The 13,104-nt window shown below is 42.2% G+C and overlaps 1 protein-coding gene across 1 annotated transcript in view; it reads left to right on the top strand.

Moving 5' to 3' along the window:
- LOC109924570 (platelet-derived growth factor receptor beta-like) overlaps nucleotides 1-13,104 on the top strand; it is a 92,384-nt gene that overhangs the window by 45,967 nt on the left and 33,313 nt on the right. Inside the window, exons 7-11 of the mRNA XM_048603487.1 lie at nucleotides 1,390-1,579; nucleotides 2,600-2,715; nucleotides 4,489-4,612; nucleotides 5,781-5,992; nucleotides 7,431-7,525. Of these exons, the coding sequence (XP_048459444.1) occupies nucleotides 1,390-1,579; nucleotides 2,600-2,715; nucleotides 4,489-4,612; nucleotides 5,781-5,992; nucleotides 7,431-7,525 (737 nt within the window). The remainder of the gene's footprint in view (nucleotides 1-1,389; nucleotides 1,580-2,599; nucleotides 2,716-4,488; nucleotides 4,613-5,780; nucleotides 5,993-7,430; nucleotides 7,526-13,104) is intronic.

Raw genomic sequence — 13,104 nt, 5'->3', positions numbered from 1 at the left:
CCCCTGTCACTAAGCAACAGCACAGTTGTTTTCTCCACATTCCTTTTTAATGCCCTGAACTCTTCACCTCAATGGTTTAAAACAGATCTCCAGGCATCTCATCACCATCATCTAAGTTCATGAATGAAACTTTAAAAAATGACTGAACCAAGTCTTCATCTTCTTAACATACACAATTTAAACATTTTTCCTAAAATGCTGACGGAAGTGTTCAGAAATCATCAGAATGTAACTTAATGATTGGAGACTTTAGATGGGGTAACTTTTTAAAAATTCGTTCATGGGACGAAGGTGTCACTGGTTGGCCAGGGTTTATTGCTCATCCCTAATTGCTCAGAGGGCAGTTAAGAGTCAACCTCATTGCTGTGAGCCTGGAGTCATATGTATGTCTGACCAGGTAAGGATAGCAGTTTCCTTCCCTAAAGGACATTTGTCAACCAGATGGGCTTTTCCAACAATCAGCAATGGATTCATGGCCATCATTAGACTCTTAATTCCAGAATTTATTGAACCTGGATCCCCAGAACATTACCTGGGTCTCTGGATTAACAGTCCAGCGATAATATCACTAGGTCATTGCCTCCCCAGTAAGCACCCTGTTGTGGTTTAGGCAACCAGGGAAGCATACCAAAGAGGATAGTATAACTCGGGCAAAGAGACCACCCACGTTTTTCTGTAGGAATTGGAGAATAAGTTCAAAGGTGGATTCGTCGAATTTAGATCAGTCAAGATGAGAAAGCCCTGTGAACTCAAGTGATCTTTCTTTCATCCCAGAATGAAAGTTCTTGTTAAAATATCCCCGGTCCACTGCAGAATAATTTCAGAGTCAGTAAGATCTCCCATCACAATGACCAGAAGACAAAACACTATCTTTCAGATGTTCCTAGTTTAGACAGCTTTATGTTGAATACTAATGAACTGTAACCCTGTACACCCCAGTGCTACACAAGATCTTAAATGGGGTGAAACCATCTTGAGAATCCGGGCTGTCCTTCTCGGTCAGAGGAAGGTAAAAGGAGTTTTGTTGGAAGTAGTCAAAATCATTCAGCATTTTGATGGGGAGAAGCTGTATTCAGTGGCAGATCAATTAGTAAACAGGGCCCACCAAGTTAAAATAATTGGCAAAAGAATCGGAGAGAAAATGAATAGATATATTTTTCACTCAACAAGTTGTTGTGATCTGAAAGGGTAGTGAAGGTGGGATTATTTGTAAATTTTGAAGGGGAAATGAATCAACACTTGGAAGGAGAATCTTTGCTGAACAGCATAGAGAAAAGGATAGTGGCTGTGGAACTAATTGGGTAACTGTCTAATCTGGTCTATACTGGTCGAGGATAGGCACAATGAATGGCATTATTCTGTGTTGTAATACTGTGTAATGCTTTACAGCAAATGGATTTGTTCATCTCAGCACCAATCTGAGTGCCACTGAGTATGCAGAGCTGTCAGAGGTGAAAATGTTTGTGGTTAATATAACGGCCTACCCAGCCCCCACTGTCATGTGGATGAAGAACAACATACCATTCAACGAAAAGTCCAATCAAGTGACATTTAGCAACAAATCCCTGAGCAAAAACAGGTAAATGTTTGTATTATTTCCACTTGTTCCATACAGTTCGTGGGGCAAAAAATGCACGATAATCAATAATCAATCCAATAGTGAATTCAGGAGAAATTGTTTTTTACCCAAAGATTGGCAAAAATGTGGAAGTCGTCACCATGGGGAGTAGTTATGGCAAACAGTATAGATGCAATTAAGAGGAAACCGGATAAACACATGAGAGGGAACAGAATAGAAGCATTGCAGAGCTATGGAGAAAGAGTGAGGCAGTAAATCGCACTTTCTATGAGAACGGTCTCATACTGACTTATAAGATTCCACAATGTTGAGAACGCTCTTCCTACAAAGACTATGGATGCTTGGTGTTAACAGGAGCTTTCAAGACTAAGATTGCTGTATTTTTTTGTCAGGGTATTGCATTCTAAAAATAATATATTTGAGGGGAATTAACACTCACCTCATGGATTCAATCTGACAATGGTTTTACACCTGCATAATTTTATGTTCCATTGAAATCCACAAATGGTAATGGGGGTAGGGTGCAGAGGTCTTAGGCACACTGGTAGCATCGCTGCCTCGGTGCCAGAATCTCTGGATTCAAGTCCCTGCGGAACATGTTGACACCAAAGGAGTATTCATGATGCAGTTGAACAGTCTGATCAGCCTGCAAAGCCTTTCACCATTTCCCCTCTGTACGTCAAAGGGAAGATAACGTACATGAATATGTTGTGAAAGGTAAAAAGAAGTGGACAGGGTAACAATGGGGAGAGAGAGTGGACAGAAAGGAATCAATAAAGGGCATTGTTGGTAATTCCATCCCAGTCTGCACGTTTCCTGCCCAGTGAGTTAAATGTCTCCCTTTGTATGGAGACTGTGGAGAAGTTTGAGAAAGGTAACATTGTAATCAAAGTATGTCTTTAAGTCTCGGTTAGAGTAAACTGTTTTAATCTCGGTCACAGTATCCTATCCCTCTCCTGCTAAATCCTCCATTATCACACTAACTCATATCATTCCCTGCCCTCTCCCCTCCATCACCAGGTATCAGTGCGTGCTCCACCTCATCCGTGTGAAGGAGGAAGACTTTGGGAATTACAGCATTCAAGTCTGGAATGCTGACAGCAAAAAGGAGTTTACTTTCTCTTTAAGAGTAAATGGTAAGAAATTTACACTGCTTCGCTGTGAAAGAATCCATTACCTTTCACAACTCTGGCTGCTAGGGGGAACAGAGATGGTGCCTCTCCCAGGGAAACATAAAAGATACCCTCACAGTTTATTATAGAAGTGCCCTGACTCATGTTCATTCTTCAAGCAATTACCATTTAGCACAGAAAGAAGTGGCCTCTTGGCCATCGCTGTTGGTGATGGTTCTTTGAAGAGACTATCCAATTAGCCCCACACCCTCTTCTTTTCCCATAGTCCTGCAAACTCTTTCTCTTCAATTCTTTATCTTATTCACTTAAAACAGTATCCAGCAGGGAAGAGGTTGTTTATCACATTACACTTTGTGGGATCCTACCATGCACAAATTGGCTGTTTAATTTCCTTGATTATGTTGTCAACAACACTTCACAAAATACTTTATTGTGAAATGATTTGCAATGCCGTGACCTCTAACACCAAGACTCACCTTAAAAAATACACTGGCTGCAAAAGCAGGCCAGAAGCTTGGAATATTGCAGCATGTAACTTACCTCCTCACTCCCCAAAGCCTGTCTGTCAGCTACAAGGCACAAGTCAGGAGTGTGACAAATGCTCCCCACTTACCTGGGTGAGTGCAGCTCCAACAACACTCAAGAAGCTTGACACCATTCAGAACAAAGCAGCCCGCTTGATTGGCACTGCATTCACAAGCATCCATTCCCTCCACCACCTACGTTCGGTAGCAGCAATGTGTTTCCTGTGGGTGCTCCAGTTTTGTCCACAGTCCAAAGATGTGCAAGGTGGTTGGATTGGCCATGCTAAATTGCCCATAGTGTCCAGGGATATTCAGGCTAGGTGGGTTAGCCATGGGAAACACAGGGTTACAGGGATAGGGAAAGGGATGGGTCTAGGTGGGATGCTGGTCGGTATGTCTTGATGGGTCAAATGGACTGTTTTCACACTGTAGGGATTCTATGATACTCTCTACTCGCCTGAATGGGTGCAGATCCAACCAACACACAAGAAGCTTGACTCCATCCGCGACAAGGCATCCCTTTTGATTGTACCACGTCCACAAACATCCATTCCCTCCACTAATGACAGTCAGTAGTATCAGTGTGGATGAGCTACAAGATGCAGTGCAGAAATTCACCAAAAATCTTCAGAGAGCACCTTCCAATCCCCAATCTCTGACACCTAGAAGGACAGGGGAAGCAGATACATGGGAACAACACAATCCACAAGTTCCTTTCCAAGCCACCCACCATTCTGACTTGGAGATATATCACTGTTGCTTCACTGCAGTGGTTGAACAAGACAGGTCATCACTACCTTCTCAAGCAACTAGGGATGGGCAGCAAATGCTGCCCTACAACTGCGGGATTATTTCCCTCATTCAACCTTCCCTCCAAACTGTTATTCTGTTACCCCTCTGTTATTCTCCCCTCCAACCTGTCGGACCCCTCCATCAATCTTCCCTCCAAATGTGGGACCACTCCATCAATCTTCCCTCCAGACTATGGGACTCTTCCTCTCCCTGACTTTTCCCATTAGTTCTACAATCCAGGGTTTTGTAAAAATACCAGATTTTATGTGAACTAAGTGAATCCTGCTGATTCCACCGCTGCTGTTCTCTGCACATCAAGCTTTAAACAATCTCATCAGTTTCCGAGTCCAGAGAATTCAAAAGGAGAAAATAGAGAGTAATATATAACGAGAATCTAAGACAGTGAATGGGATCTGATATGTTGGTTTATCATTCCTCTTGCCTTTCCTTTGACACACAGTGCCAGCAAGGATCCTGGAACTCAACGACTTTCACCAACCCAGTGGTATCCAAACTGTGACCTGTGTTACTGAGGGATCGCCTTTACCAGAAGTCACTTGGTATACATGCCATGACCTAAAAAGGTAAGCAAGTTTGAAAATTCCCAAGTTATCTGCTATTTGACTATCAATTGAGAAAGACAAGGGCGAAACAGACAGATGAAGTAAGAAATACCAAGCTCCCATCTAAATCCTGAACTGGACAAATACCAATAGCTAAGTTTATCATCAATGGGTCAAAATCCTGGAACTCTCTCCCTAATGGCACTCTGGGTGTCCCTACATCACACAGACTGCAGAAGTTCAAGAAGACAGCTTACCACCACTTTCTCTTGGAGAACCTAGGAATGAACAATAAATGTTGCACTTGCCAGAGATATACACATCCTGAGAATGAACTTAAAAGTTCTGCTGTTCCAAGGCACTGTAAGACGTTTTGGGGTTAGACAGTGTACCCTCTCCTCTTTCTAGCCCACAACACAAGGCACCTGGGGTAAAGTTGTCACGGTTTGCAGATTCTACCAAAATTCCCTGCTCAGACTGCAGGTCATACATGTTCAATCTTCTCATAATTGAATTGGGATAAGGAGGAAGAGAACTTTGACTAGAAATCCCTATCCATGGGTTTCTCTTTCTCATGTTTCTTTTGAAATTTGCTAATAAAATTTATTTCTTAATTTTATTAATCACATGTACCCAAATGATACCAGGGCCAAACAGGTTAAAATCAGAGGGCAGGTTGCATATCCTGGACTTGTATTCCTTCATGTTTAGCAGGTTAGGATGCAGATTTAATTGAGGTGTTTTAGATGTTGATAGAATTGATTGGCTGGAAAGAGAAAAACACTACATTTTCAACAGTAGTGCAGAATAAAGAGACATTATTTAATACTCAGAGCCAGGATGTTCAAGACAATCTTTTCACAAAGGTTCTCGGAAATTTTGAAAGTTTTTAAAAAGAGGGTCAGTTGAAAAATTTAAAACTGAGAATGATCATTTGTGTTAGGGTAAGGGTATTAAGGATAATGGAATGAAGATAGGCAGAAGAAGTTGAGATACAGGTCAGCCATGATTGAATTGGATACAACATGGGCTCAAAGGTTGGAATAGGCCCTTCCTGGTCCCTGCTCCTTTGTTGAGCTTCTGCCAGCTTGTGTTAGAGGGTGTGCTGAGCATTGGCCATTCTTCCTTAGATCCAACTTACCTCAACTACAGTCATTCCCCTCCCATGGAATCTGATTAATTATTCCAGGTGCAACAATAAGGTGGGGAGGTGGACTCCACTGAAAATCAACTCGAGTGGAATCCAGGTGAAGAAACGGATCTCTGAGCTGCCAGGAAACCGAGTCTTCCATGTAGAGAGTGTCCTAATTCGGAAGAATTTGGATGAAACTGCTGCGATGCGCTGTTCTGCCACGAATGGCTTTGGGATCGTGAGCCGAGATGTCAAACTTATTTCCCATGGTGAGTACAATACTCTAGGCTGGGAATAGGAATGGAGATGCCACAGGCTGTGGGTGGGGTGGGGGGGACCGAAATGGTGGAGTGGTAAGGAGAGATGGCAGGAGAAAACAGAGGTGCGAAGAGTAGAGTGATAGATCACAGGGACTAGCGAATAATGACAGACCTGGAGAGAAGGAATGGGTCAGCTCCCACTCACAAAGTTGGAATACCAAGATCTGAAAGTTAAATCACAGCCATACAAAGCTCTGGTGATATCCCATCTGGAATTACTGCATTCAATTCTTGACTCTGGACCTCGGGATAGATATATTATCCTTTGAGGGAGTCCAGTGCAGTTTTACAGGAGCTAAAAGAGTTGCTTTATGAAAGCAGATTGTATGGACATGCCACCTTAATGTAACTATGGAGTGTGCAATTCTTCATCTTCCTCATGTGGAACTGTCTGGCCTCCAATTGGCAACTATCAGCAGCCCAACTGGGGTCACTTATGTTGGATAGGAAGAAGAATGACACACCCACATCCCAAAATCCTGTGTGAAAATGTCTGACAGTGAGTAGTAACACAACTCATTGTTTGGTATTGTGGCCCCAGACTTAACAGAATGTCATTGTATAGATTCTATTGCCAAATATAATTAAATATTGGGTGTGTGTTGTGATCCCAATGCTGTGAGACTAGGTATAAATGATAAAAGTCTCCATATGTCATGATGATCTTCATTGTTTGAACAGATACTGAACTCTCTCATCCAATCAGTGTTTCTAACCATTTTTATCCTTTATGTGTGGCCCTTGTGGGTAGATCAGTGCCTGTACCCATACTGCTCCAGAACAGAGAACGCAGTGTTTGATACCGAACAATAATGGGTGAGGTTCCTCACCAAAAAAGCAAAATGATAAAATTATCCAAATATTCAGGCCTTTCAGTGATTCAGTGAAAGTAGACCTCTTGTTTCTAAACCAGTCAGTTCTGAGTTCATGGCCTACTTTGGAAACCTCAGTGACTATTCCAGGCTGACACTCCAGTGTAGTACAGGGAGAGTGCCGCACTGCCTTTAGAATGAGTTAACAAATATTCTATCTGCCCTCTTATGTGGATGATCCCATGGCTGCTGGTTGAAGATGAGTCGGTGTGGTCTCCCTGCTGTCCTGGAGCTAATATTTAGTCCACAACCAGTGTTGCACAGGTTCTTGGGAAAAAGTTGTTATTTGGGCAGTTTGCTGAGTGCAAATTGAGCTGTCCCATTTTTGATATTACAACTTTAGCTGAAAAGTATAGCAGGGCGTTTGTGCATGCCATCAATGCAAGATTTTTCTTTTCTGTAATGTATATCTCCCTGTGTTTCATAGCACAGAACCACTGTTGGTCATTTACAACATCGAACAAACTTCCTTACGGAGTGAAACAATTCATCTTTCCCAATTGTTCCTCCTTTAGGTATCCAGTCTCAACTGGTCACCGTGGCCACCATCCTGGTTTTGTTGGTCATCATTGTCATCTCATTAGTGGTCCTGGTTGTGGTTTGGCGGAAGGTAGGAGATTAATGTTTAAAAATAATGAAAATGAGCAAACTCACTAGACTTGACAATGGCTAGCCTTAACCCTAGCCATAATCCTCAGCGCAGTGAACAACCCTTCTGTGGCCTCTAACTTTCAATTCCTCCCTCCTCTACCCTATCCCTTTCTCTCACTCTAGCTCTGCATATGGCTCTTCTTTTAACCTTACTCCCTGTCTCTCCACGTTCCTCTTCAGTTTATTATTCAGTGCTCCCACTGTCTATCTTACATGGTCCACAAGAGATTTGATGGGTCAAAATGACCTGACAGTTCGGGCATGGCCCACATGTTTCAATGTCAACTGCCCAACAGACAGTATCATGGGTTAGCCACCTATGCCCACATGCCCTTCGTCCACTCACAACAATACATCCTGGCAAAGAACTTTGACACAAGGACTTGTTTTTCTTTTAAAGTAATGCCACTTGAGATATCAAGCTCATCTCAGTAAGGCCAAAAGCATTGGAGGATGTTTGGCAACTCCTTTATCATGTCAGACCCTCCTTTTATAGATACTTTCCCAATCAACCTATTAAGATGCATTTTAGCACATCTCTGGAACAGGTGGGATTTGAACCCAGGCCTTCTGACTCAGGGGTTGGGGAACTATCACTGGGCCATAAGAGCCCTCTGACCATGCTTGGATTTATGTCTATAACTAGAAGTGCTCTTACACACTGTTGTTTTTCCCATCACCAAATCACCCATGGTGATTTTTTTCGTTGATTAACCATCACCAGTAAATCACCCGTATTTCCAACTGATCAATTTACATGCAAAGCCCATTAGGTGTGCAATGCAGATCATCAAAGGGGAGGGAGAAGGGTAAGGGACTAAATCAAAATGGGGATAAAAGGGCAGGCCATCCTTCTATATTAACATTCCACAGTGTCTTCAGTTCTGGGTCATTATCTAATTCCAGTTGAAGCTGCACATACTCATGTTGACCAAAGTGCAGCAGACTGGTTTTGAGCACATCTTCCACCTGATGTCCAAGCTAACTCTTGTAGATCCAATGGAATGTCAGCAGTGTCTGCATCCAAAACACAAACTGAAAGAACTGTGGATGCTGTAAATCCGAAATAAAAATAGAAATTGCTGGAAAAGCTCAGCAAGTCTGGCGGCATCTGTGAAGAGAAATCAGAGTTAACGTTTCAGGTCAAGTGACCCTTCCTCAGAACTGTTCTGGGAAGTTCTGAGGAAGGGTCACTCAACCTGAAACGTTTTCTCTGCTGCCAAACCTGCTGAGCTTTTCCAGCAACTTCTATTTCTGTGTCTGCATTCATATTCGGGACAGGCATTTTTCTCCACGTATTCGAGCTTATTTTGGTGCTAGGTTTGCAGCAAATGTCAAAGTCATATCCCTGTAGTTTTACCAGAAGTCCTTGTGGTAAAAGGTAGTGCACTTGACAGTGGTTGTACTGAATCATTTCCTGTGGTTCGTAATCTGTTCCCAGAGTGAATTACTGACTTAACAGGTACATATGGAATCCTGCGATGCCAAATATTAGATCAACTGTTTCATGTTCTAGTGGGAATAAATCCTTACAACTGACTTTTGGATCTAAAAACAGTTCCTTTGTAATCTTGCGTGATGAATGTTCTTAGCCTGATCAGTGAAACATTGAGTTTCAGGATTGCCCTTGCGGAATTGTAGTACCGCAGCGTGCAGTTTTCTGCTGAATGTGTCTGTTTGTGAAATTTGAACATATGTTGCTGGCTCTTCCTGCCATACATGTAAGTTCTTCTTTAGGGGCTCTCTCATTGATGATGTATTGTCAGAAAATTTGGGAATGTATTGGTCCAAGAAAGATCCACGCCACCTCTGCTGTTCTACTTTGTCTTGTGGAGTAGGCATTTGTGACATTTCTTCAACTTTGCCTGGGTCAGGACACATTCTACAACCTGATTATATTGAAAATATTGATTTAACTTGCATTCACCCAACACTTCTTGAAAATGAGCAATTGCCAATAGGGTGTGAACATCCCGATCATGTTCCCTGCTCCTATGATGCTGCTTGGCCTGCTGTGTTCATCCAGCCCTGCACCTTGTTGTCTCGGATTCTCCAGCATCTGCAGTTCCTACTATCTCCGATCATGTTCTTCTTTGGTTTTGTCAATTAACGCAATACTAATCATTATGCACAAGCATCCAGGAATATTTTCTACAAGTCTGTCCAAATCATGCTGGAATAAACCTTAACTGATAGACAAACCAAAAGGTAGTCATTAGAATCAATACTTTCCAAATGGTGTTCCAAATCTTGAGATTCCATGGTTATTGCATTGCTCAGTGTGTGGTGACGCGGTGGCTCATTAGGTGACTGTCTGTGTGAAGTTTGCACATTCACCCCGTGTCTGTGTAGTTTCCTCCAGGTACTCCAGTTTCCTCCCACAGTCTAAAGATACACAGGTTAGGTGTACTGGCCATGCTAAATTGTCCATAATGTGCAAGCTAGGCGGATTGGTTATGGAAAATGCAGGGTTACAGCAATGAGGTGACTCTGGGTAGGATACTCTTTGGGGAGTTGGTATAGACTTGATGGGCCAAATGTCCTGTTTCGATATTGTATGGATTGTATTGACCAATATCCATGTTTTGCGTCCATGTTGGAAAAGAATTCAGTTCCTGTGAACTTGGGATTCAATTTCTTTCTGGACTTTAAGGGGAGCTTTGGATGTCTTAGACCTTGCCATACCTTTATTGTACTTTCCTTCTTTCATATGCAAATAATTGTACTGCACCCATCTGTGAAGTGATCCACATAGCAAATGATGCCATTGCATTCCATGTAATCCAGTTCCTGCTTAATCTTTTCTTGTATGTGAGCAGTGCACTCTCTGGGAACATTAATTGATGGATTGCATCTTCTGTGGGGTGCAAGGTGGCATTGCCTTTTGAAACTTCATGTAGTGATTTCCATGAGATAAGCCAGGTGGACCTCATAGAATAAGAGTTCCCTGACTGGGGCTGTTAATCTGGCCCAGTCACAGGCTGACAGATATAAACAGGAATGTCAGAGGCTCTGTTCACTCTGAGAGCTGGCTCTGACGGAGCGGGATCAGGGTCAAGTACTCACCACATGTAAATGAAGGGTGACTTGGTGATGGGATACTGGCTTCTGTGGAGTAGTTTCACTTCATGTAGCAGCAAATCTGGTTAAGTACAATGGGTGTAAATCCTGGACTGATTCAATGTGGTCATTTTGGAAGACTTCAATAGAAATTAAGGAAATCACCAACTCCATTATCTGGTCCAACAGTTCAGCCTTTGAAAAATTTCATTCATTACCCTTGTTTATGGCATCTACTGACAAACAGATCCATTAATTCTTGTGGTTTTGCCTGTGGGGCATCAATTCTTAGCAAAGAATTCTAAAGTTGGGTCTTACATGCAGCTGATCTTCTAGCACTTTCCAAATCTTTCTGGCCCACTTCAGATAACTCTGATGTATTAACTCTGTATAAGTCCTTGTTACCAACTGCAATGAATAACATTTCAGCTTGCCTAAGCAGTTCTTCATCTCCTTGCTTGGTGAAGTATAGCTGAATTCTTTGGTTCAAAAGTTTGAACTCAGATGAGAGATTCATGGCTTTCCAGTTCAGTGGGAGATTTAGTATTATTCCTTCTGTTGTTTTTATAAATTCACATTACATTTAACTTAATGCACTCCTTCTGTGCTTTCAGCATGATGTTTAATGTTCCTTTATAAATATCGGTTTAAAACTTGTTTTAAGGTTTGTTCAGTTGGTTCTGCTGTGTTCCTGAATGCAGTCTGCTTTTATTATTGTTCAAATCTAGCCTTGATTTTTCTTAGTTCAGACTCCAGACAACCTTTCAAATTTGAAATAGATTCTTTCTATTCAGTCATGAGATGAGGGCATCACTAGCTAGGCCAGCATTTATTGCTCATCCCTAATTGTTCAGAGTCAACCACATTGCTGTGGGTCTGGAATCACATGTAGGCCAGACCAGATAAGGATGGCTGTTTCCTTCCCTAAAGGGCATTAGTGAACTAAATGGGTTTTTCCTGACAATTGACTCATGGACACCATTAGACTCTTAATTCAAATGTATTTTTAAATTAAATTCAAATCCCACCATCTGCTGTGGTAGGATCAGAACCCAGGTCCCCAGAGCATTTACCTGCATCAGCTTATTAACAGTACAATACCACTAGGCCTTCACCACTCCATGAATAGGTGAGTTTGAAATAGAATCATCCGTCTGCTTGCCTGAACCTAGCCAACTCGGATACTCTCAGTTTGTGAATAAATCTTATTTTTCTCCATTTCTGTACAGTGAGGACTTGTGGATCATTGTTATGTTTTGATTTCTGTTGCTCACCCTAACCTTCAACCTTATAATCCTTCTGTCTTCTTTGTTCTGTAAAAAGTCCCAGCTGGGCACCTTGTGGTAACATTCTTTCATTATCTAAGTGTAACACAAATGAGGTACGTAGATTCTGTTTGCTAAGCACATCTAAGCAGAGATGGATAGATTTATGATGACCAATGGCATAAAGGATTACGGAGGTACTGTTAATAAAAGGCATTGAAGTGTACAACCAGCCACAATCGTATTAAATGGTGGCACAGGTTCAATAGACTGATTGACCTATTTCAGTTACTATGCGCCATTGCACTTGAAGATATTTGGTGAATTTATTTACTGCTAAACTGATGTATCTAGCACAGGGTAATCTGCAGAAAAAGTGCCTGAGTGCTTCAGTTCAGAGAGTGTGTAGTCGTATGTGTTTGGCTCATTTGCAAGTTAAACTTCACAAAGGAATATTTCTTTGGAATATAAACACGAAACACAGCAGCATTCATACAACATCGCTCACTAAAACTATCATCCACTGCACCAGATAGCACCTCCCTCTGGTATTATCCCTCACCGTGCCAAGCACAGCGCCTCCCTCTGATATCATCCCTCATTGCACTAGTGCAGCATCTGCCCCTCCACTACTGATATTATCAGTAACAAAATCAGTACATTGCAGACCAGTAAAGTCATTTCCTCATGGTAATATTTTCAAGAGCAAGAACCTGGTTTAAAGCCAGTATTTCAGTTCTTTCTGATTTGTGAGTGTAATGTTAAATGACAAGAGGTACTTTGTTTAATTTGATACCAATGCTAGTGATAGTCAGCTGATCATTCCAAAATGTTGCAGAAAAATTCATTATTTCAAGAACAGCAGGTTTCAATTCTGGCTGAGAGCCTCTTCAGGACTGACTAATGAAAAACACATTTTTTTTCTTTTCCAGTTAAAGGCACTGACTCTCACATGTGTTCCAGTCCCACACACACTCACTCTCACTGGGGTATGGGGTCCCACACACACTGACTCTCACTGGGGTACAGGTTCCACACACACACTCACTCTCACTGGGGTATGGGGTCCCACACACTCACTCTCACTGGGGTATGGGGTCCCACACACACTGACTCTCACTGGGGTATGGTGTCCCACACGCTCACTCTCACTGGGTTACAGGTTCCACACACTGACTCTCACTGGGGTACACGTTCCACACACTGACTCTCA

Source organism: Rhincodon typus, chromosome 12, assembly GCF_021869965.1.
Source record: "Rhincodon typus isolate 14 chromosome 12, sRhiTyp1.1, whole genome shotgun sequence".
In the NCBI taxonomy this organism is placed as follows: Eukaryota; Metazoa; Chordata; class Chondrichthyes; order Orectolobiformes; family Rhincodontidae; genus Rhincodon; species Rhincodon typus.
The sequence above is the reverse complement of the archived record's forward strand: the minus strand, read 5'-3'. Positions and strand labels throughout refer to the sequence as shown.